General features: G+C 40.1%; 1 protein-coding gene across 16 annotated transcripts in view; it reads left to right on the forward strand.

Annotated features, from left to right (window-relative positions):
* Positions 1-23,972, forward strand: part of KAT6B (lysine acetyltransferase 6B) — a 204,004-nt gene that overhangs the window by 103,094 nt on the left and 76,938 nt on the right. For all 16 annotated transcript variants that reach the window (XM_051823152.2, XM_070057868.1, XM_008269925.4 and 13 more), the window contains one exon: positions 21,122-21,230. In XM_051823152.2, coding sequence (XP_051679112.2) covers positions 21,122-21,230 — 109 coding nt within the window. The remainder of the gene's footprint in view (positions 1-21,121; positions 21,231-23,972) is intronic.

Genomic DNA, 23,972 nt, shown 5'->3' on the forward strand with positions numbered 1-23,972 from the left:
TTTTCCCACGCCATTAGCAGAGAGCTGGATCAGCAGTGGAGCAGCAGGGACACAAACCAGTGCCCATATGGGATGATGTGGTGGCTTTACTTGCGCCACAGTACCTGCCCTTTCTCCTATCCTTTTGCATCTACTGTAGCTACTGTTCATCCTGCGTCAGTCACCATCAGACTCTTCATCTTTCCTCTTCTGCTTCAGTCACAGCCTTCTCTCTCTGTTTCCATTCATTTCTAGGTAGCAACTTCAAAAAAAATTGTTTTTAACAGGGAGCTGGATTGGAAGTGGAAGTGTCACCCATATAGGATGCCAGTACTGCAGGTGGCCCCGCTATACCACAGCACCAGCCCCTAAAATTTTTTTTTTTATTTGAAAGATAGAATAACAGAAAGAAGGAAGGAGAGGGAGAGAGTTCTTATACCTGGTTCTGTTCCCCAACATCTGCAACAGCGGGAGCTAGGCCAGGAGCCAGAAACTCCATCTGTTCTTCCCATGTGGATAGCAGAAACCTAGTATTTAGTTATCATCTGCTGTCTCTCAGGTGCATTAGCAGGATGCTGGATGTTAAGTGGAAGCAGGACTCAATACCAGGCTCTCGGATATGGGATGCAGGCATACCATGCAGTAGCTTAATCTGTTGTACCGTAGTGCTCACCCTAGTACCACCTTGTTTGTTGACTTGTTACTTTAGTGTTTGAGCCTTCTCTCAGGTGCTACCATTTTCTTACAGTCTGTTCTCAACAGATTGGGTTTTTTTCTTTTCTTTTTTTTTTTTTTTTAAAGATATTTATTTATTTGAGAGACACAGACAGTAAGAGGGAGAGACAGAGAGAAAGGTCCTCCATCTGCTGGTTCACTCCCCAAATAGCCATAATGGCTGGAGCTGAGCTGATCCGGAAACAGGGGCCTCTTCTGGGTCTCCCATGTGAGTGCAGGGGCCCAAGTGTTCGGGCCGTCTTCCACTGCTTTCCCAGGCCGTATCAGAGGAGCAGCCACGACTCAAATCAGTGCCATATGGGATGCCAGCGCCACAGGCAGAGATCAACCTACTGGGCCACAGTGCTGGTCCCCCTTTTTTTCCCCTGTCCTAAATAATTTACCTCATCCATCTTCCTTAAGGTCCTTTTGAATTACATAGAATATTGCTGCTCTTTTCCTGTTCCTCTTCTGTGACAATAGACCTCCCTTAGCTTCTTCCTCTAATATCCACCCCAGTTAAAAACTAACCTCTTCTTTCTACTTCCAAAATGAACCTTACTCTTTGCTTATGTGTAATGACGGTATCCTGTCTCTGTTCTGGTTACTGTTCCTAATTAGAGATTCTCAGAAGGGTGAAGAAAGCATGTTGTGAGGTCAGCTGCATGTGTTGGAATCTGAGCTCTGTTACTTGCAGTTAAGCTTTTTGGGCCCATTATTTAACCTTTCTGTGCTGTGGTTTTCAACTTAATATAACTGTGACAGTAACACCTACTTCGTAGGACTGTTGAAATAATTTAAGCCATTGACTTAGTACCTTCCAAATAGAGTGCAACAAATATTAAGTATTATTATTTATTAGTTGGTGATCAGATAATAAAGAGCATGCCCCCATATTATATGCATGAACGTACATATGCCTACATAAATGTGAGGGCTCTTCAAAAAGTTCATAGGAAATGTATATTAGGAAAGGTCTATGTATAGATTTAAAACATTTTTTACTGAAATAAACACCTTTCAGTTCCATTTTTCACAAACTTTTTATACAAAGATGTATTTCTGGAGCTAGTGCTATGGCACAGTAAGTTAATCCTACTCCTGCAGCGCCAGCATCCCATATGGGCGCCAGTTCTAGTCCTGGCTGCTCCTCTTCCAGTCCAGCTCTCTGCTGTGGCCTGAGAAAGCAGCAGAAGATGGCCCAAGTCCTTGGGCCCCTGCACCCACGTGGGAGACCCAGAAGAAGCTCCTGGCTCCTGGCTTCACATCTGCCCAGCTCCTGCTGTTGCTGCCACTTGGGGAGTGAACCAGTGGATAGAGGACCCTCACTGTCTGTAACTCTACCTCTCAAATAAATAAATAAAAACCTTTTTATTAAAAGAAATATGTATTTCTTTAAAGAAAAAGGTTAAAATGTATATTTATTTTAGAAACAGAGCATGCCTGCGTGAGAACATGCTCCCATCTGCTGGCTCATTGTCTGAATGCTCACAACAGCTTGGACTGGGCTGGGCTGAGCTGGGCTAAAGCCAAGAGCTGTGAACTCAATGCAGATCTCCTGCGCAGGTGGTAGGAAGCCCAGTGACTTGCAGCGTCACTGCAGTATCCAAGGGTCTGTATTGGTGGGCAGCTGGGAATCTAGCTTAGGTCCAAAAAAAATGAGACCCAGGTGTTCAAACTGGCATCTTAACTGCTAGTCCAAGTGCCCACCCCCCACCCTGCCCATTGCCATGAAATTTTTGAAGTCCCCTTGTATATGCATATATGTGTGTATGCACATATCTGCATATGCTACTTTTTAGAAAATGAATAAATATGTATTTTAAAGATGGAAAATGTGGGGAGCAACTCGGACTAGACTAAGTTACTGGAATTAAGACTTATTCTATGCATCTGCTCTCCCACAATATGGCGCTGGGAGAGGAGGAAACAGCTTCTACACAGCTGCCTCCAGTTCAACCAATAAACAGCAGGACCTGCTCCTGATTGGAGGAGAGCAGCGTACTCGGCGTGTGGGTAGCAGAGTTGGGATTGGTGGAAGAGGACTATAAAGGAGGAGAGAGACGGCATGCACTAGGAACATCTAAGGGAACAGCTAAGAGGAACACCTGTGCAGCCCCCGAGAGAGCCGGCCGGCGGTGTGCCGCTCCCCCGTGGAAGTGGGGAAAGTGGCAGGGGGAACCGCCCTTCCACGGAGGTGGAAGGGTCGGTAGCCAACCCAGGAAGGACCAGCAGCCAACCCGGGAAGAACCAGTAGCCAACCCGGGAAGAACCAGCAGCAAACCCGGGGAGGGCCAAGCAGACAAAAGAACAGCACAGGGTTCTGTGTCGTTCCTCCACGAAGACGGGGAACGACAGGAAAACACAGAAAATAAATTTTAGTAAAATCCTGACTAGTGACACAAGAGTTTGATCAAAGTTGGGAGCCCCTGTGCCAGTTGTTTCTACATGACTAGGAAAGACCTGGTATTAATGGTCTGATCTTGTTTAAATACAGTAGAGTGCCATGTAGTTATGTGGGTACTTGCATTCTTTTGGGTGGTGATGATTGGGAGATAGATTTTCCATAGGAAAATTTCAAAAAGCAGGCACTTGTCCTCTTAATTTTAAGTAAATGCAAGGTAACTTAATATTGTTTTTAAAAGGATAGCTTGAAAGAGAACATCTTTAGCAGGAGTGTGATTTATTACTTTTGTTTTCCTAGTTTTGTTGCCTGTATATATTCTGTTAAGAAATAATATAAACATGCCGAAGGTAATCCTAGTCTAATGGGTGTTTTTTTTTTTTTTTTTAAGATTTATTTATTTATTTGAGTTAGAGAGAGAAGAACCAGAAAAAGAGAGAGATCTTCCATTCCTCAAATGGGCCAGGCCAAAGCCAGGAGACAGGAACTTCTTCCTGGGTCTCCCACATGGGTGCAGGGGCCCAAGCACTTGGGTCATCTTCCACTGCTTTCTCAGGCCATTAGCAGGGAGCTGGATTAGCAGTGGAGCAGCTGGTACTCAAACCGGCACCCATGTGGGATGCCAGCATTGCAAATGGTGGTTTAACTATTGCGCCACAGTGCCGGCCCTTGATGAGTATGGTTTTTTTTTTTATGACACTAACCAGGCTAATGTTGATTTACTTATATTTGAAAATGTTAATCACTGAATCCTAATTTACCAGAGTTGTATCAATGACATATTTAGATTTACAAAGCAATTTTAGAAAGCAAAATAGAATTTGTAAAAAAAAAAATGGTAATAACTATTTTAGTATGCTACTATGTGTTTGTGTGTGTGCATGCATGTTTAATATTGGAGAATCCAGGAGTGTTCAGTGTGCACATGACTTGATTATATATTTTTGTAGTGCCACTACTTGAATCATAGAAGCCACCCGTTTTGTAGGTATAAAAATTACTTAGATTTCCTTATTTTTATTTTATAACCTATATAGTTTTAAATGGTTTAATTAGCTGGTTTTGTAAAATAAAATCATTAGAGAAATTATGAGAGGGTGAAATAAGAGAGGTGACCAGAGTTTCACTGTTTTGTATTTTTAACTTTTATTTCTTCTCAAGTATAGATTTATTCCTGGTGATACAAATTGCTGTTTTCTTTGGCAGGCATTATAAGCAAGTCTATGTGAAATTATGTAATGTCTGAAAAGTTATATTCATGATTAATTGGCCTATCCTAGAATGGTATTTGTGTGTGGAATAAGGCGATCATGCTTTTATTTGGCAGTGAGTTAAAGCGCCCCTGCTCAGATTGAGTTACTCTACAGGACATTTTGACTGAGAATTGTATGTTTAGCCTGATCTCTAAAAAGTATAAAATGTAGCATGAAAACCAAATAGGCTGGAATTCATATTGTAACCAAAGTGAGTCTTAACTTCAAAGGCAGGCTGTTCCACTGTCACACCTTGGTTAAAAAAGAGCCACAAGGTTTAAAACAGCAGCATCATTATCTCAATAGCTTCTGAAAGCACAGCCAGTTATTACCCAAGGGTAGATTGTCCATTTTGTCAAATATTGGTTTAAGATTCTTCCGGATCTTTACCCCAACAGATCAGATATAATGATCTGTTTATTTATCTAAACTGGAATTTACAGGAGCTCAAAAAGGAAGGCCTTTAAACAATCGCTTCCTCCTGTGTGTCAGCCTGAGAAATGGTGACATCTGTTACTAACAATACTAGGACAGTTGGCCCTGGGTTTCCAGGGGTTTCCTGGGGGTTTCTATGAGTTCTGCATCTGGGCATCCAACCAACTGCACATTGAAAATATTTGGGGGAAAAAAAAAAAGCTGTGTCTGTATTGAATATGTATAGACTTTTTCCCCCGTCATTATTCCCTCATCAATACAGTATAACTATTTTCATAGCGTTTACACAATACAGAGATGATTTGAAGTATACAGGAGGACATTGTGTAGGTTATATGCCTGTAAACCACTATTTTATATAGGATTCTTCAGCACTCCTAGGTTTTGGTACCCACAGTGGTCCTGGATCCAATCCCCTGCCTGTCCTCAGGGACAGCTGTAAAGTGATGGTGAATGTGATAGCGGGAGACAGGGTAATGTAATGGCCTGCAGCTGATGGTTGGGAAAGTTCACTTCAGTTTTCTCACTGGTAAAGTAAAGATAATAAATAGCTACCCTCTGGCATTTTAAAGATTAAATGTTTACCTGAATATCTGTTCATATTAAGTGCTCTTTAAATATTTGCCGCTGGGGCCAATGCTGTCGTGTAGCAGGTTAAGCTGCTGCCTTCAGCGCCAGCATCCCATATGGTTTCTAGTTCAAGTCCCATCTGCTCTACTTCTGATAACTCCCTGGTAGTGTGCCTGGGAAAGCAGCAGAAGATGGCCCAAGTGCTTGGGCCCCTGGCTCCTGGCTTCAGCCTGGCCCAGCCTTAGCCATTACGGCCATTTGGAGAATGAACCAGTGGATGGAAGATCTCTTTCCCTCTCCTTCTCTGTAACTCTGCCTTTCAAATTAATAAATCTCTTTAAAGAAGTAAATGTTTGCTGTCATTAAATTTTGGGTTTTTTTTTTTTTAAAGGCATATGTATTCTTACTACTAAAAAGTGTAGAACATAGATCAGCCCCATCAGTATTACTGTGAAGCTTGATAGAAATGCAGAATTTCAGGTCCCATCCCAGAACCACTGAACCAGCATCTCCTTTTTAACAAGGTCTCCAGCTGTTTTGTTTGCATACTGAAATTTGAGAACCAGTGATCATCTTCCCAACCCCGTAACTATCCCCCAAAACCCATTAATAACTTAGAGATGGCTCTGTGCAGTGGACTAGCAGTGGTGTTATCAGTGGGCCAGGCCCTCAGAACAAACACATGGCAGATAACTGGAAAGAAGGAGGAGGGAGAGAGGAAGAAAAGTCTAGTCTGCAGTACTGGTGTTTACTTCTGTAAATAAATGGGTTTATTAGGGTCCCTGATTATTCTTTGATTCTGTAGATTATTCTTTGTTGTGACACTGAATGTGGAAAGAATACTGAAACTTATGAACTGGTGAAAAAAAATCTATGACCTCAAAGTTTCATTGATCTGTCAAACTCACATGGGGAGATTTCTTATAACAAACGGTCTTAGATAAAAGTATTATGCACTCTTATTATTTTCATAACAATTACACCCTGCTGTCTCCCTGTAATCAGGCTTTAATTATGTTTTTAGTGTGAAGTTGCCGCACTGGGTGTCATGATACTGACAGATCACTGGGTAGGAGAGCAGAATTCGGTTTGCCCATCTCCGTGCTGGCTACTGCTTTACCTCTGTGTGATCTGTTTCCTCCAGTGTAGTGGTTGTAACAATGTAATGAGAACACTGTTCTTTGATTAACCGTGAGTTATGGTTGGTGGTGGATGCACAGCTTTATCTGTATTGTCATACACTAGGGGATAAGGTAAATTATTCCTTTTTTGTTTAAAATATAAGCTGTGAGTCAGATTTTTAAAAACTTCAAGTTGATGTGAAACATGCGTTTCTGTTAAAATATAGTACAATTTAAAATAATTTAATCGGCAAAGGAAAGAATCTGATAAAATACGTTAGTGGTACAGTTCTCTCCAGTTAAAAATGGCCGTGTTTTTGTTCCCCAGCTTCCCTTGCAGGAATTTATCCTTCAGGCTTATTTGTACATGTAATTGCATATTTCTACATTTTTGCAGAAGCAAGAGAGCGGTAATAACCTCAGTATCTGTTAGAATGGGAATGGGTTGCTTTAATTTGTGTTTGTGCTAGGTCTGTTAATACAAGCATCTCAACAAACGTGGGGATTGAGGGCCTCAGAGTTAGACAAGAGGGGGAGACTTACTTTCTATTTTTTATGCCTTTGTAATATTTGGAATTAAGAAAGAACATACATATGTGATTATTTTCAAGTCAACAAAGTAGTTAGCCCTTTCACTGAGGAGATTTAAGCTTGCAAATATGCCCATGTGTTCACTGCCCTGCCTCCTTGGAGCTTGTAAAAAATTAAGATGTCTAAGTGAATTGCATATCTACTAAATCAAAATCTGTTTTTGTGGCTTAGGTACAGAACAGTTTTAAAGTTTTTTGTTTGTTTTATTTTTTAATTTATCTATTTGAGAGACGCACAGAGTGAGCTCTCATCTGCCAGTTCACTACCCAGATGCCTGCAGTGGCTGGGGCTGGGCCAGGGTCATGCTGGAGGCAGGAAACTCAGTCTAGGTTTACCACATGGTGCCAGGAGCTCAACTACTTCAGCTATTTCTGCTGCCTCCCAGGGCCTGCATTAACAGGAAGCTGGCATGGATTCAGTGGGACATCTTAACTGCTAGGCTAAATGCTTGCCCTGCATCTTTAAAAAGCTCTGTAGGTGAGCCTTATGTTAGCATCTGGGTAAGAACCGCATCTAGAGAGCAATTCTCCTAGTATTCTTTCCCTAAAACATGAAGTATGTGTGGCACCAGGGTTGAATGACCCACAGCATTCAAGGAAGAGAGTGTCACATGGCTTTCTCTTTTGAATTAGATACTAATATTAAATTATAGCAATCAGGTTTCTGTATTAGAATTAACATTTTCTACAAAAAAAAGAACACAAAATAAATAAAAGAAATCAAAAGTTGGTCCTTTAAAAACACCAGAATTCAGAAATCTCTAGCTAGGTTGATCCATTTTATTTTATTTTATTTTTTTTTCACAGGCAGAGTGGACAGTGAGAGAGAGAGAGACAGAGAGAAAGGTCTTCCTTTTGCCGTTGGTTCATCCTCCAATGGCTGCTGCGGCCGCACCACCCAGTGCACCGCGCTGATCTGAAGGCAGGAGCCAGGTACTTCTCCTGGTGTCCCATGGGGTGCAGGGCCCAAGCACTTGGGCCATCCTCCACTGCACTCCCTGGCCATAGCAGAGAGCTGGCCTGGAAGAGGGACAACCGGGACAGAATCCGGTGCCCCGACCGGGACTAGAACCTGGTCTGCCGGCGCCGCAAGGCGGAGGATTAGCCTAGTGAGCCACGGCGCTGGCTTGATCCATTATTTTTAAGTTGGGATACATTAAGGAACTTCCATCTCCTGGCTCACTCCCCAAATGTCTCAAACGGCCAGGGCTGAGCGAAGGCAGAAGATAGAAGCAGGGAGCTCAGTTCCGGTCTCACACGCGTTATTGGAGCTATCACCACTGCCTCTCGTGGTCTGCATCAGCAGGAAGCTGGAGTCTAGAGCTGGAATTGGGAACCTGCTTTAGGCATGTGGGTGTGGGACTGATTACCTTAATCAGTGTCTTAACTGCTAAACTAACCCTCTGGCTGATCTGTAATCCCTACAAATGATTCCAGGTCCAGATGACTTTACTGGTGACTGCATTGAAAGATTTAAGAATATAGCTCCAATTCTAATTATTTATATGATTTAGAGAAAAAATATTTCTTAATTTTAGGCTGCCAAAATAATTCAGTTACCAAATCAAAGATGTTGCTAGAAAGGAAATTTAAAGAGCAGTTAGTGTCTCTCATGAACTTAAATCCCGTTTTAAAAAAAGTGACCATTTCTGAGGTGCAGTTAACATAATACAATGTACCTTCATCCAGTTTGGACAAACTCGTATATCCATATAATTATCATGGCAGTTAAAAACCCAAATACCTGGATCATCATCTGCTGCCTCGCCAGGCGCTTTAGCAGGAAATGGGATTAGAAGTGGAGTGGTGGGATTCCAGCAGCCACTCTGCTGTGGGATGCAGGCATCCCAAGTGGCTGCTTAACCTGCAATGCCACAGTGCCAGAAGGCACCAGAAGTGAAAGTTCTAAATCAGTGATTTTTAAGATGTATATTTCCCCCATAAACATGTGCTATTCTAGTATTTCTTTACCATGTATATGCTAAGAACAAAATTCAGAAATTGATGAGAAAGTACCAGCTATAAGAAATACTGTTACGTTATTATATTTAACAAATGTTTATCAAGCATTTACAGTGCATGTAGTTCTTTATTATATATGGTAATTAAGATAAGCCCAACAAGGGTCTCCTTCACTGAGCTCTCACAGTACATTGTTGACCTAAACTACGCAGACTTTTACTGATTTCACACAAGTAATGAGCTTTCTTCTTCCTGTTGTAAACCCTTAGTAGCTTTCTGTAGACTGTTAAAGTTCTAGGAAATTGAGCTTAAACAAATCCTTGCCCTGCGGGGAAAGCCCATCAAGCTTCCTGTCCTTATGAGCAGTGCCTGGCCTCAAGCGTTGGGAGATCTAGAACCTCTGCCACAAAAGGAGCCTAGTCTTCTGCTGCAGAGAACAAACTCTGCGAAACAAGGTTAGAGGTCTTCACACTGAGACAGTAATTACGCAAGCAATCCTCTTTTCCTACTGCTTATGAATACAGTAATTGAAAGGGTGGGAGGTAGTGAGAAATGAGGAAAACAAAAGTAAAAGATCGGGGCATGGACATTCTGTATGCCAGATGGTTTGTGTGCCCTCAGGGCAATTGAGAATTAAGTGTGGTAATGGAATTACACTTCTTTTATTGGTTCTGTGAGGACAAGCGCATGGAATACCAGTTATATCCTGCTTGGCATCCTTCGGGTACTGAGTAAATAGTCTAAGTAACTTACTGACTAGTGCGTAGCTCTCCACTGCCAGGTGAATCTCTGGGAAGGCAGCACATTCTCGTGGCTGGTGGTAGTGGTGATGATATTGAGAAAGTGACTAATGTGCAACTTTTCTAGCTTTTTATTTGTCTACCTATGTCTTGTTTGCATTCTCCTTCGACATTTGGATCTAATTAAATTCAGTGTTGCCTGTGTATTCCTCTGAGCAGTTAGTGCAGGTTTCTCCAGGCAGGGTGAATAATGAGAAAGTGTCTCTTCCCATTGTGCCTAGGCAGGGTTGTAGGCACCATGTCTGGATTAAAATGGTTCCCTTGGGTAACTGTAGAAGCCAGCTGCCTTTTTCTGTAGCTGAAATACAGTTTTGCTAAGTAGCAGCCATTGTTTGCCTCTCTTGTAAGTTGCTGTTATGCCTGTCCTTTAAGCATTGCCACCGTACTTGCTACCAAGTCACATAGATGACTTAGAACCAATAGCACCATTTGCATTTTCAAAATCTGGTGCCAGAGATTTCTTACTTCCTTTGTTTTTCCTGCTATCTTTAAGGTAGAATTTCTGTTTATATCCAGGTCGGTTTTCTTATCCTTCAAAGAATAATGGTTTCAAAGTTTAGTCCTGCTTCACTCATGGTTTTTGTAGCACCGGAGGTTGAATAACTTGAGAAGTATTTTGTGATTTTTTTTTAAATAAAAAGGAATCACTATAGATTTTAATGAGTTAATTTTAAAATTACATTTTCTTCAATCTAGGATAGGGTTTATATTGCTAGTATTTGACAAGCCTGCCAAAGAGAATAGTTTGTAAATCCTAAACAGACTTTAGGCAACCATGTGTTGCATTTCCAGCTGTGTTGAATCAGCCTTTGATCGCTCTTAAGAAGATAAATGCAATATCTGCTGATTCTAATGGCAGGGGTGTGTGAAAGACTTTCAGATGAAATCTTGAAAGCAAAGTCCCTGTCCAGATAAGAAATAGAAGCCCTGGAGGCAAATAATTGCTTCATTGCCCACCCCCTCCACCCCACCAAATTTGTAGATTTCAGCTCGCTCCTGCTCTCACCCCCAAAAAGAACGAATGAGATTGCTTTGTTAAACAGCAGTGTGCAGGGTTAGATTTGTTTCCTTCCAGTAGAATCTCTTTCCTTAATCAGCATGCTTATAAATGGCACACCTGCCTAATTAGAACAAGTTCTAGACTACAGGATACAAAGTGAGCATTTCAATTAACGCCACACAATTGAAACTGTTGTGGCTGATGTTCTTAGAAAGCCTTTTTTTCCTTTGTGACCTTTGTGCCTAAGCTTTTATTATTATTTTTTTTTTACTTCCAAATTAGCCTTTGATCATGGGAATTTCACAGTATGTGATCATTGAATTTTCAGTTTCTAAATTGTTTTTTAAATGAAAAAAGAAGTGACATTCTACAGCTATGGGTAGGGATGCTTTTAAAAATTTTTATTTTACTAGATTTTATGTATTTACTAACACTTAAAATACACAGACCCCTCATCAGCGTGACAGGGAGGTAAAATACAGCAGCACATTCAGGATCTCCATACATTAACAATAATAAATCCTTTTGCTCAGAGCAATATAGAAACTCAATCCACAGAGCCGGTGGGGATGATATAGTGCGCACTTGCAGAATCAATTACCCACAGAGAAGTATAATGAGCAGGGGAGGTGATATAATAAAAATCTATACAGCGAGAAAAAATTATGGTAAAATTGTTGCCTGTGTTAAGTCTTATTGTAAGTGTGTCTCCAATTATCTTCTGGAAGAAATTATTTAGTGTCTACTCAGGTCTGAAATTATGATGGAATTGTAAGAATAGCCTTATAATAAAACAAAAGAGTCCATGAGTGTAGAGAAAATGGCGACAAGCACATCTTGAATAGAGTTGCATTTTGCCCCAGAGGATCGGAAATAGACCCGGGGCTACTCTGAGGCAGAGCTGGGCACTGAACCTCCCTGCTGAGGAGTGACTGCAATGACCGAAGTTACTGCTGCTGCCCATGGGAGCAAGTTAACGCTTAGAAAAAATAAGGCAATTTAGATCATCATAGGATATCCACACTGTTAGAGTGGGTGTGTTTCTGAAGACCACATCTTGAACAGATTGCTGTAAAAGAAAATCCTTGGTGTCCATGGTCTGTCTCCCAATTAGCAGTGGGCTTGATCTGTTCAGACAGACTTCAGTTGAGTAGGTGGGTTAAATGGCAATAACTGATAAATGTCATATAGATTGCCCAAGTGGAAAAAGGAAAATAATATTGCATGTTACTCTAGAAACAACCAGAGTGGTTCTCTGCCTCTGTTGTCGCGGTGCTGTCAGTTACGAAGTTTGTGGACAGTAACATTGGCAAAGCACTGAAGTTTGTAGAAATACTTTTTTAAATACATCGAGCCAATCTATACTCTTGTTATAATTTTGTCACTCTCATTGCAGTATACTCATCATACCTGGCTTCTTCCCTTTTTATCTTTCTATTTGTGTTCTTTCTTGAGAGGGAAGAAACAGGTCAATGGGGAGAGAGTGTCACCCATGGCAACTAGTCATGGCCCCAAATCTATTTTATGTACAACACATACTATTTCTGAACGACCACTGGAAGTTAATGTTTATGGTAGTGGGGAGATAATTTTCTTCCTAGCTCATTTTCTTTTTTAAGGATTCTTTGTTTTGTTTTGTTTTAAATTAAAATTTATTTATTTGAAAGGTAGGGTTACAGAGGGAGAGGGAGAGAGGCAGAGACAGAAATCTTCCATCTGCTGGTTCACTCATGAAATGGCTAGGCTGATCCAAAGGCAGGGGCCGGAGCTTCTTCCAGGTCTCTCACCTAGATGCAGGGGCACAAGCACTTGGGGCATCTTTTGCTGCTTTCTCTGGTGAATTAGCAGGGAGCTGGATTGGAAGTGGAGCAGTTGGGACTTGAACTGGTACCCATATGGGATGCTGGCACTGCAGGCAGTGGCTTTACCCAATATACTACAGTACTGGTCTCCCAGCTGATTTTTAAGTCTTGATTCTGTCTTGTCAGATAATGCCCAGGGAGGTATGTAGCAAACATAAATGTAATTGATTATGTGTGTCTTAATAAAATAAAGCCTTCAAATTAGACAGTAATGGAATTAATCCACTTTGCCATTGATGGTTGCTTTACATGTCATATTTGTTGTCATTAAGGATTTATGTGAAATAAAGGATAGTTGTCAGTTTTGGGGGTCTTGTTGAACTAGAGGGACTTATTCCCATCCTCAGAGTAGTTTGTTCATTCATTTATTTAACAAATGTACTTTGATACTGTCCGCTACAGCAATGAACAGAGTCTTATAGTTTAGTAAGACAAACAAAATAGACACATTTTAAATAATATAATGGATAGTGATGTGTTATGAAAAAAATTGAGTAAGCTATGGAGATTCTAGAGTACTGGGGGTAGGTTAAAGTTTCAAGGAGGATGATCCAGTTTAACCAACCTTTCCTATAAGGCAGTGTCAGAATCAAGCTGCAAGCAACATGAAGGACAAAACACAAAAAAAGTGAAAGCAAAAGGTCTGGAGTCAGCCGACTGGGGTCCCTTTTTCTTACTAGCTATGTTTCCACAGGGAGACACTTAACCTACCTGTAAAATGGAGATGAAAGAAGCTGCCAGCTCTTGTCTCACAGAGTTTGCATTGAGCACAAGTGAAACACTTGAGAAGTAAAGCATTACCTAAACTTCAAATTTCAGTACAGTAGAACAAAGGGCTGTAAATTCTTTTTAAGGATTTTATTTATTTATTTGAGAAGTAGAGTTACAGACAGTGAGAGGGAGAAACAGAGAGAAAGGTCTTCTGTCTGTTGGTTCACTCCCCAAATGGCTGCAATGGCCGTAGCTGTGCCGATCCGAAGCCAGGAGCCGGGTGCTTCTTCCTGGTCTCCCATGCGGGTGCAGGGGCCCAAGTACTCGGGCCATCCTCCACTGCTTTCTCAGGCCATAGCAGAGAGCTGGACTGGAAGAGGAGCAGCCAGGACTAGAACTGGAGCCCATATGGAATGCTGGCGCCACAGCTGGAGGCTTAACCTACTGCACCACAGCGCCAGCCCCAGGGCTGTAAATTAAAGAGATACAGAAGAGCCCTTCCACTCAACTTGTTTTGGAGCTACGTGAGCTAAAGTGTAGACACTGTCTAGTGGTGAACTGTTAGATTCTTTGGGATTATGAGTTTATATATTTATCTTTGTTTGCTTGGTGGTGACACCCCCTGCGGCCCCTTCCCCCGCCTCCACGCACCAAGATTCATTTATTTATTTTAAAGTCAGAGTTACAGAGAGGGAATTGGGGGAAGATATCTTTCACCTGCTGCTTCACTTCCTAGATGGCCACAATAGCCAGGGCTGAGCCAGGCTGGAGCCAGAGAAGCCAGGGGCCTTCTCTAGTTCTCCCTCGGTGGTTTCAGGGGCTCACGTATTTGGACCGTCTTCTGCTGCTTTTCCTAGGCCATTAGCAGGGAGCTGGATCAGAAGTGGAGCAGCCGGGACTGGCAACCATATGGGATGCTCATGTCACAGGTGGCAGCTTCACCCACTATGCCACAGCACCGGCCCCTGTTGTGGTGTTTATTTAAGATTTTGTATTTGTTGCTTTTCCTCCTTTGACATATTTTATTCATTTTCTTTTAATTTTCCCCTTAGATTGTTTTAGGCTCTTGGCTCACAATTAAGACATTTTTCTAGCTTATTGCTATATTCTTGATTAATTATCTTTTAATGTTTATTCATTTTTGTTTATTTAAGAGACAGAGAAAGATATTGCATCTGTTGATTCACTCTGTAACAGCTCAGGCTGGGCCAGGCTAAAGACAGGAGTCAGGAACTCGAACCAAGTCACAACATGAGCGATGGAGGCTCAGGCACCTGAGCCATCCCCCACTGTCTGCCAGGGTGTACTTTAGCAGAAAGTTGGTTTGGAAGTGGAATAGCTAGGACTTGAACCAGCACTTAGATGTTGGATTCAGGCAGCTCGAGCAACTGCTTAACCTACTGCACCACAACACTCTCCCAACTAAATTTTTTTTAATCCTCTAGGATTATTATTCCTGACAAGGGCTCAGAATCAGTCTTTCATGGAATAAATCTAAACTCAAAAACGATTTATTTGTGCTGATGTTTATTAAGGACTTGAAGTTGTTTGTTTGGTCTCTTTGTTTTTGTAGCCAAAGTGGATTTTGCAATAATTGTAACAATATTTGAACAGAGCTTCATAGTTTTACAAATACTTTCCGTACTCACTTGACATCTGAACTTTAGCAACCCTAAACCTAGACAACACAGACATAGGCATGGAAACCTGAGTATAAATCCTGGTCTTTCTGTGATGCAAGTATGTATGAATGTGTTAGGAAAAAGTGCTAAATGGGTTTGTTTTTAACACTTGGAATTACTAATTTTTTTCAGATAATATAAATGAAATTTAATAAGGCAGATGTATCCATAAGGGATTATGGAAAGAAGGTGTGTCCTTGATCATTGTAGACTGAGATCATAGAAGTGTCCTACAGAGCTCTTTTTTTGGTTCACTATCAGGAAGAGGATGTGAGCCTGGCTATCCCTGGCTCTGATACAGTGCATGAGCTTTTGTTTGTCTTTGTCTGGTTACTTGGACTAACAAGACTTAAGAGACATATTGTTTCTTTCAAAACAGAAATGAATCAATAAAACTTCTCAAAAATGCATTGTTGTATTGGGCATGGCACCACTTGGGATCCTCACATCTTGTGTCACAGTGCCTGGGTTCAAGTCCTGGCTCTGTTACCATTTCCAGCTTCCTGGTAGTGTGTATCCTGAGGGACAGCAGGTGATTGCTCAGATACTTGGTTCTCTGCCATTCACGTGGAAACCTGGATTGAGTTCCTGGCTTATGGCTCCTGGCTTTGGTCTGGCCCAGCCCTAGCCACAGATGTTGCAGGCATTTGGGAAATGACCTCGTGGGTGAAAGATCTCTTTCTCTCTCCCTTTTTGTCATTCTGTCCCTGTGCCTTTAAAAAGAGAATTGGCCTGGATTTCAAGACTGTTTGATCAGAAAAGTTTATTTCGGGATCAGGGTCCTGAAGACACTTTAAAATTCTAAGTTTGACAGAATCAATGAAAAATTAGAGCTAGGAAGGACCTTAAGGATGATCTAGTTATAGAACTGTTGAAACATGTGATCTGGAAAGGACCTTGGAAGAGGCTTGGATGCCCAGAGTGAGTAGGGGGACGTAGTGCTCTGTTGTGCTTTGACCGCCCTGGTGAGGCTCATCCAGTTGCTCCTTGATCTCTCCTGGTTACAAGGACCTTTTTCACCTCAAGAATAATCCATGCCACAAATGCTGTGTGTTTCCGCTTATTTGAGTGCCTGCAGTACTCAAACTCATAGAGAACAGGATGAAGAATAGAGATTGCTGGGGGCTAGGGGGATGGGAAATGGAGAGTTACCATTTCATGCGAAATAGTCCTAGCTTCCTTCACTGTGTCACAATTTTTTTTTTTTTTTTTTTTTTTTTGCTTTACTTTTGAATCATGATCAAGATCGGTCCACACATTGTGGTGGACTGATAGGCCTTTTAAATATTTCTTAATCTGTTGATTCTGCTTCTGTGTGTATTTCCTACTGTTTCTCCCTTTTATTTTATATGTTGAAGAAACAGGGTTATTTATCTTCTAGAATTTTGGTACTGAAATTTCCTTGTTCTACAGAAAACAATAGTCCTCTCTCTCCTCTGTCCTGTGTATTTTGGTTGAGTCAGTAATTGGATTGAAATCTTGTGTTTTATAAATGCTTATAATCCAACCATAAAATAATTCATTCTAGATCTCTTTTGAGAATGAAGCGGTGAGTGCTGTTTGGTTTTTCTTTAGTTTTCTGTTTTGAAAGGTTATAAACATGCAATGTAAAAAAAATCAAAAGAATAGTATAATAAACACCTATATACCCTCACATAGATTCACTATTAATATTTTATCATGTTTGCTTCCTATGTCCCTCTGCACATTCACATACAGACACACTTAAGGTTTTTTTCCTTGACTTATTTGAAAGTTACAGTAACATGACACTTTACATCTAAATATTTCAGCAGATACCTCCAAAGAACATACATCTTCTATATAATCTCAATTATGTTCCCTCAAGAAATTTGTATTTTGTTTAGTTTGTAAATGGTCTAATATTTAGTGTATCTTCCCCTAATTATCCTAATAATATCATTTACAGATGAGTGGCTTTTAAAATCCATAAATTGTATTTAGGTTTTATGACCCTTTAGTTGCCCAAACTGATTCTGGCATTTTTTGGGTCTTACATGATATGGACAAAATCTCTCTGAAAGGCTGAGTGACAAAGGAGAGAGAGGGGGGTGGGGATCTATCTTCCATCTGCTTGTTTAATTTGCAAATGACTGCAACAGTCAGGGCTGGCCCAAGTTAAAGGCAGGAGCCAGACCTCCATCCTGGTCTCCCACAAGGGTGGCAGGGGCCTAAGCTCTTGGTCCATCTTCTATTGCCTTCCTAGGTGCATTGGCAGGAAGCTGGATCAGACAGGAGCAGCTAGAACTCAAACCAGCACTGACATGGCAGGTAGGCATGGAAAGTGGCAATGTAACACTTTGTGCCACAACAGCTCCAAGACTGACATTTTTTGAAGAGGCCAGACAAATTGTTTTACAAAATTTCCTCAGTTTGGATTTGCCTGATTTCTTTGTGACTAGATTCCCAGGAAGTGTCCAGCAAAGAATGCCGTGTAGCTAGTGAGTCCTTTGGGGAAGCACACAATGTCAGTTTGTCCTGTATTGATTGGTTAAGGAAATATCTATTAGGTTTCTCCATTGTAAAGGTATCTTCTCGCCATTGTAATGAATCATCTGTGGAATGTTAGCAGTTGCCTTTTTCAGTAGTTTAAAAAATATTGCCAAGAGATTATGAGCACATTAGTACATAGTTATTGCCACTGAGGAGATAGTTTTTTTTTTTTTTTTTTTTTTTTTTTTTTTTTTTAAATTTTTTGACAGGCAGAGTGGACAGTGAGAGAGAGACAGAGAGGAAGGTCTTCCTTTTGCCGTTGGTTCACCCGGCAATGGCCGCTGCGGCCGGCACACCGCGCTGATCTGAAGGCAGGAGCCAGGTACTTCTCCTGGTCTCCCATATGGGTGCAGGGCCCAAGGACCTGGGCCATCCTCCACTGTACTCCCGGGCCAGAGCAGAGAGCTGGACAGGAAGAGGAGCAACCGGGACAGAATCCGGTGCCCCGACCGGGACTAGAACCTGGTGTGCTGGTGCCGCAGGTGGAGGATTAGCCTAGTGAGCCGTGGCGCCGGCCGAGGAGAGAGTATTTTAACATTTATTTTTCTGAGAGGAATAGAATGGAGATAGCAAAGGCGAGATGTAGACTTCAGTGTAAGCAGACGTGTGTGTGTCCTAACTCCTCACTTGAGCCTGGTAACTGTAGAATAGTTACCTTGAAGCAGGCATGTCTCATGTTGGAGCCCTGAGGTTTGATTCCTGGCTCTGACTTCTGTCTCTAGCTTCTCACTAATGCAGACTCTGGAAGGCAGTGGTGATAGCTCAAGTAGTTGGGTTCCTGCCACCCGTGGGGGAGACATGGAATGAATCCCCAGCTCCTAGCTCTGGCCCCAGCCCAGTTACAGCTGTTGCAGTCATGTGGTGGTGGGATCTGTGTTTCTTTCTGCCTCTAAAATAAATAAGTAAATTGTCTAACTTCTTAGATTCTCAGTTTTGTCCCTAAAATGGAGACAAACCAAACAAATTATTGGCAAGGTTGTTAGATGATTAAATGACATATAATGCAAGAATGACCTGTAGCCCAGAAGCAGCCCCAGGTCCATTGTGTATGAGACGAGGAGGTGTTCCCAGGGCAGAGCTTGCTGAATATTTTCATTTTAGATTACTCATGAGCATTCATGCTTAAGATTAGTTTTAAAGTAAAATATGTTGATGTGAAAATGTGATCAACAGGTTAGGTGCCTCTGAGATTTCAAAGAAAGGACTTAGAAATTTTGAGATTTGGTGTTTTATTTTCAGACCTCATAAATTTCATTTGTCTGCGATAGACTTGTATAGAAACACGTTGTCATTTACTCAGACCTCTTTTCTGACTGTAATCCATTTTACTTTATTACAAGGGATTATTTTTCTTAAACAGTTTATATGTAGTCTGATGGGGAGTAGTGAGTCATAATAATTCTGTGACCCATATACATACATTACTGTAAAAGTTTCATTTCATACAAGTGACAATTTTTTGAAGTTAATTAGACTTGGCTACACTGAGGTTAGCAAAAAGTGCTTTGAATTATCAATAATTCAGCAGGGCAGACATTTCTGTATAATGCAGTGGTTTTATAGAGTATTGTGAGATAGTTATCCTTAAAATAAATGGTTGCAAGCATACATCAGTGTGGTAGGGCTCACTTGAATGCAGCGTTAAGTGATAGCATCTATGCTTTCTATTATTGGGTAGATTGTGTGACATCAGTCTTTCTGGCCATGAACTACTAGCAACCTTTGTCCTTTGTGTTACCTTTAGTTAAAAACGAAAAATGAGCATGAATGCTGGCTGATGGCCATGTCTCTCTTACAGCTAAAAATTCATCTGGGAAAGAAAAATGGGATAGTTTCATTGCATGAATGATATGTGACATTTTGTAAATTATTTATCACTGCAAGGATGGCAGCGGTGGCTTGAACATTGTTATATCAAATGAAAGCAGGAATCCCATTAGTACAAGGACTGGGTTTTAGCTAGAATCTATCAGGGGAATGTTGTCACTTTAAAACCAGATTGTTCTTTTAATTGCTATTTAAAGGAACAAAAGTGTTCCCAAGGTACTGCAGTAGAGCGGTTGCAAGTAATAACTGTGGATCCATAATTATGCAGTGCTGATTATCTGGCATTTAAAAAACTGTGGCTGGAGTCAGTGACCAATTTGTTGTAGCTTGTATTTTGGTTTCCAAAAGACAACCAGAAACAGTACAGAATGTTTTAATACTCTGCTTTTTAACTGGGGCCACAAAAATACATTTGCATAGCTACCACAGGAAGTAAAAAACTGTGCATATTAAAGAAATTAAGCTGAAAATAAGGGCAAGACAGTGAAATGCTCACAACAGAAAATAAAATTGACAGCCGCATTAAACAGTTTTGCAAATGCTTGGTCATAGGATGGATTTTTGACTTTGATGAGATGTCACAAGAATCGAGATATTTATTGGAATCATTTAATTTTAAAAGTTTAAAAATTGGCATATTTAAACATTTATTTAGTTAGCAAATATTTTGAGTGCCTCCTGTGTACCACTCAATGTATTAAGCATTTGGAATACCGTGGCTGAACCTACAGTTTATTCTATGTTGATATGTATTTTGAGAATTAGACCTAGCAAAAGCTTATATTTAATTTACATAAAACATTTCTAATTATGTCATGTTGTCTTGTTCTGTATTTTTGATTATGAGATTCAAATATAAAGACATCAATCAGTTGACTAGCAGATGAGTGAAGGCTGAGAATGTACAATAAAATTTTAGTTTTCATAGTTTTAGCTGTTCAAAACAATGTGACCAGGTCTGTAGATACAGTCAACTATTTATATAGATAGGAATACCAGCTCCTAGCAAGTAGCAGTGGAGACACTGAAATACATGTAGATTTATACATTGTTAAAAGAATTTCCATAGTGACAGTTACAGGGTGCTAGAGGGTTAGACAAATGTTTGGTGTTTCTTTTATAATGTGGGAATTTATAAGAGATTGAGGGTTTATTTTTGAAGACTGGTGCAGGAAACCCTGTTAATGGTCATTTATCTTTTCAGGTAATCTCACAGGGCTTTAGTTCTCATTCCAATTCTTTTATGTCACTTAAGAACATACCAATATTTCATGTCTGATATTTAATAGTAGTAACCAGCATTTGATAAACTGTTAGTTAAATAATCTACTTTCACTGGGTAATATTCATGGACTATATTACTGAATAGATGAGTCATTTTATTATAGACATGGATTTTGGGAGTAGAAATTTCACATGAATATATATGAATATATATATATATAATATATAGTAAGTATGTAAAATATATATAAGTCTTAGATTTCATTGTTTTAGTAAAAATTACTTCTGAGTTTTATATTAAACAATTTCACAAGTTTTTTTTATCATAGTACTCTATAATTCAGATAATACTGTAGTCAAATAATTTAAGAGGTTTTTCATTAGCAGAACATAGGATTTGAATATCTAATTTGCTTGGTTTTCTTATTTTGAAATGAAAGCAAACAATGTTTTTTGTTTTAATTTTGCCATAGCCCCGTGCCGATCCCATTCCAATATGTAGCTTCTGTTTGGGGACTAAAGAATCAAATCGTGAAAAGAAACCAGAAGAACTCCTGTCCTGTGCAGATTGTGGCAGTAGTGGTAAGTTGTGGTTGTTTTTTGTTTTGTTTTGTTTTTGTTGTTGTTGTTGTTGTTAGATGTAGTGGTCAGTGGCTTCCCATTACTGTAGTCATAGCTTCATGCTGTTTATCTGGCTATCAAAACCTCATGGCTTTTGTTATTTAGAGCAATTATTTGGTAATAGTGTAAGTTTTAAATGTAAAAAGTAAACAGGAAAAAAATTTTAGCACTGACAGTTTATACATGTTTATATATTACTATTTGTTAATGTTTACAATTAAACTTTGATATCATACCAACATTGGCATTCAACATGGACACCTACACTGTAGATAAATTCAGTGAAGAGAATTCTAGACTTTGAAGCTGAATACAATTGGGGTCATTTTTGTTTCCTGTAACGTAAGAGATCTTTGAGCTGGCATCTATAGTGTTTCAGGTCGTGACACCTACTGGTGAAATGTAATATTGCAGCCCAGCTCTGTATTTCTCGGAATGATAGGTTTTGAAGAGTTTTCTGAAAATTGCAGTGATAGAATCTTGAAATCATGAGGCATGAAGATTGCGTGGGATAATTTAGAAAAAGGATGTGCAAAAGATTTTGTTGGAACCAAGGAATTGCTGGGTAGGTACTCCAGGCCATTAGCAAATTGTGAGATCCAAAATGCTCTCAAGGTAGATGTTACCTCTACCTTTTCCTTACCATAAGATTTTAAGACTAGACATCCAGTTTTATAATGAGAACTGGAAAGCAAATTGTGCTTACATTCAAAAAGTGTGTTTTATTAACCAGTCTTCTTTTTTGAAATAGTTGCCTAGGTTACCACATATACGTACACACTCATTCACACACACAGACTGATAGATTAAGGGGTAATAATCAGATTTTTTTAAATTAATCTTTTTGTGTTCATCTTTTTTTCTTTCAGCTTTTCCTCATAAATGGTTTTTTTTTTTTTTCATTTTTTGAAAAGATTTATTTTTTATTTATTTGAAAGGCAGAGTTACAGAGAGAAGAGGAGAAATAGAGACAGAGAGAGAGATATCTTCCATCCACTGGTTCATTCCCCAAATGGCTGCATTGTCTGGGGCTGGGCCAGACTAAAGCTGGGAGCCTGAAGCTTCTTCCAGGTTTCCCAAGTGGGTACAGGGGCCCGAGGATTTGGGCCATCCTCTGCTGCTTTCTCAGGCGCAGTAGCAGCGAACTGGAACAGAAGTGGAGTAGCTGGGTGTTGAACACTGGCCCCCTTAAATGTTATTTTAAAGTTGATGACCGAGTATGACAGTTTCTCTGTATCTTCTTGCAGTTATCTTAACATACAACAAACCTGCAAAACACTGTGGTGTATTCTTACTGAACAAGTCATGTGGTATGGTAGGTAAGAGGAAAAACTCAAGAGCCAGCCATAGCTCAGTTTCCTAATTAGAAAACTGGGTATAATGGTAGTAACTACCTCGGATTTTTTTGGGAATTGGTTGAGAGAACACAAATAAATAGACTAGCACAGAGTCCATAAGAACTGTGGTAAGTATACTGTAAATGTCCAAGTCATTGTTGTGATTTGGCATGTTTGATTGCTGTAAGAATCTAAAATCTTACCACCACATCTGACGGCTGGTTGATGGCTGGATAGGGGAAATGTTCCATACTGAGAAATGACAGTGTTGTGTAATGATCTTTACTCCTTGTGTGAAGGTTTCACTCGATAGGCCCTTTGTGGTTCAGTAGCTTTCAGGACTGGGCTAAGAAGAGAGAGACTTCGAAGTAAGACATTTCAAACCCTGCTTGAAAAATGCATTCTGACAGTCTTTTTGATGGGCTTTACAGATTTCATTAAAATTCCTTTACCTGGCCACAGTATCATGGATAGTGACAAAAGGGCATGGAAACATTATCTGTATGTTCAGTTTAATAAATTTCAACCCTGCCATCTCTCTGTTTTATGCTGCTGAGGTAGCGCCTCACTCATCAGTTCTGACTCTCTCGTTATCTTTTGGGTTTTCTACAAGGCTCATTCTCAATGAATTATTCTTTTGTGTAACCACCTGATCAATTTAGTGGTGTTTATGTGTGTTTATGTTTACTGTTTGTGATTTTTAAGGAAGTACTTTAAAAATACCCTTCTCTGTTTTATTTCTTTAATATGTATTTATCTGGGCACCTAGACAAATTAAAGATGTACTTAAATGTGGAAGAAAAATTTCCTTCATATAACTCTTTACCTCTGGTGCTACACTTAATTGAGTTGATAAGGAATTTGAGATCATTATCTTCTAGATCCTAACTTCAGGGTTTCCTTCACTGAGGATAAAGACTTAATTTCTCAACAGGTACATCTTAGATTTTCTGGTGTAATCAGTCTCCCTTGGTTTTTCCCAAATGGAAGACCTGCTAGAAAGGGATTTCATCTCCTTTATTAAACTTTGAGGTCACTGGAAATTTTTTTCCCATGGAGTTCCTTACTTTTTGTACTTTTTAGGGTCAAGTTGGTGGTATGTAGATACAGTGTTATGTTTTCTTTTTTTCAAAAATACTCTGTTGTTCTCTCTCTGAACAAATGGAGCAAAGTGGCTGGAGAATACTGTTTAGAAGGTCTGTAACTGGAGTTGTTTTGTGAGCCCTTCTTCCTCTCTGCCTTCAGGTGGAGAGGGCCAGAGGTGCTGGAGTCAAGATGTATATGGCTTATCCAGAAATGTCAGACCTAGGTAGTACTTGGATGGGAGAAGTTCAAGCACTGGGGTCATCACTGGTCTTGTGTGCCA

Source organism: Oryctolagus cuniculus, chromosome 15 (assembly GCF_964237555.1).
Source record: "Oryctolagus cuniculus chromosome 15, mOryCun1.1, whole genome shotgun sequence".
Taxonomy (NCBI): Eukaryota; Metazoa; Chordata; class Mammalia; order Lagomorpha; family Leporidae; genus Oryctolagus; species Oryctolagus cuniculus.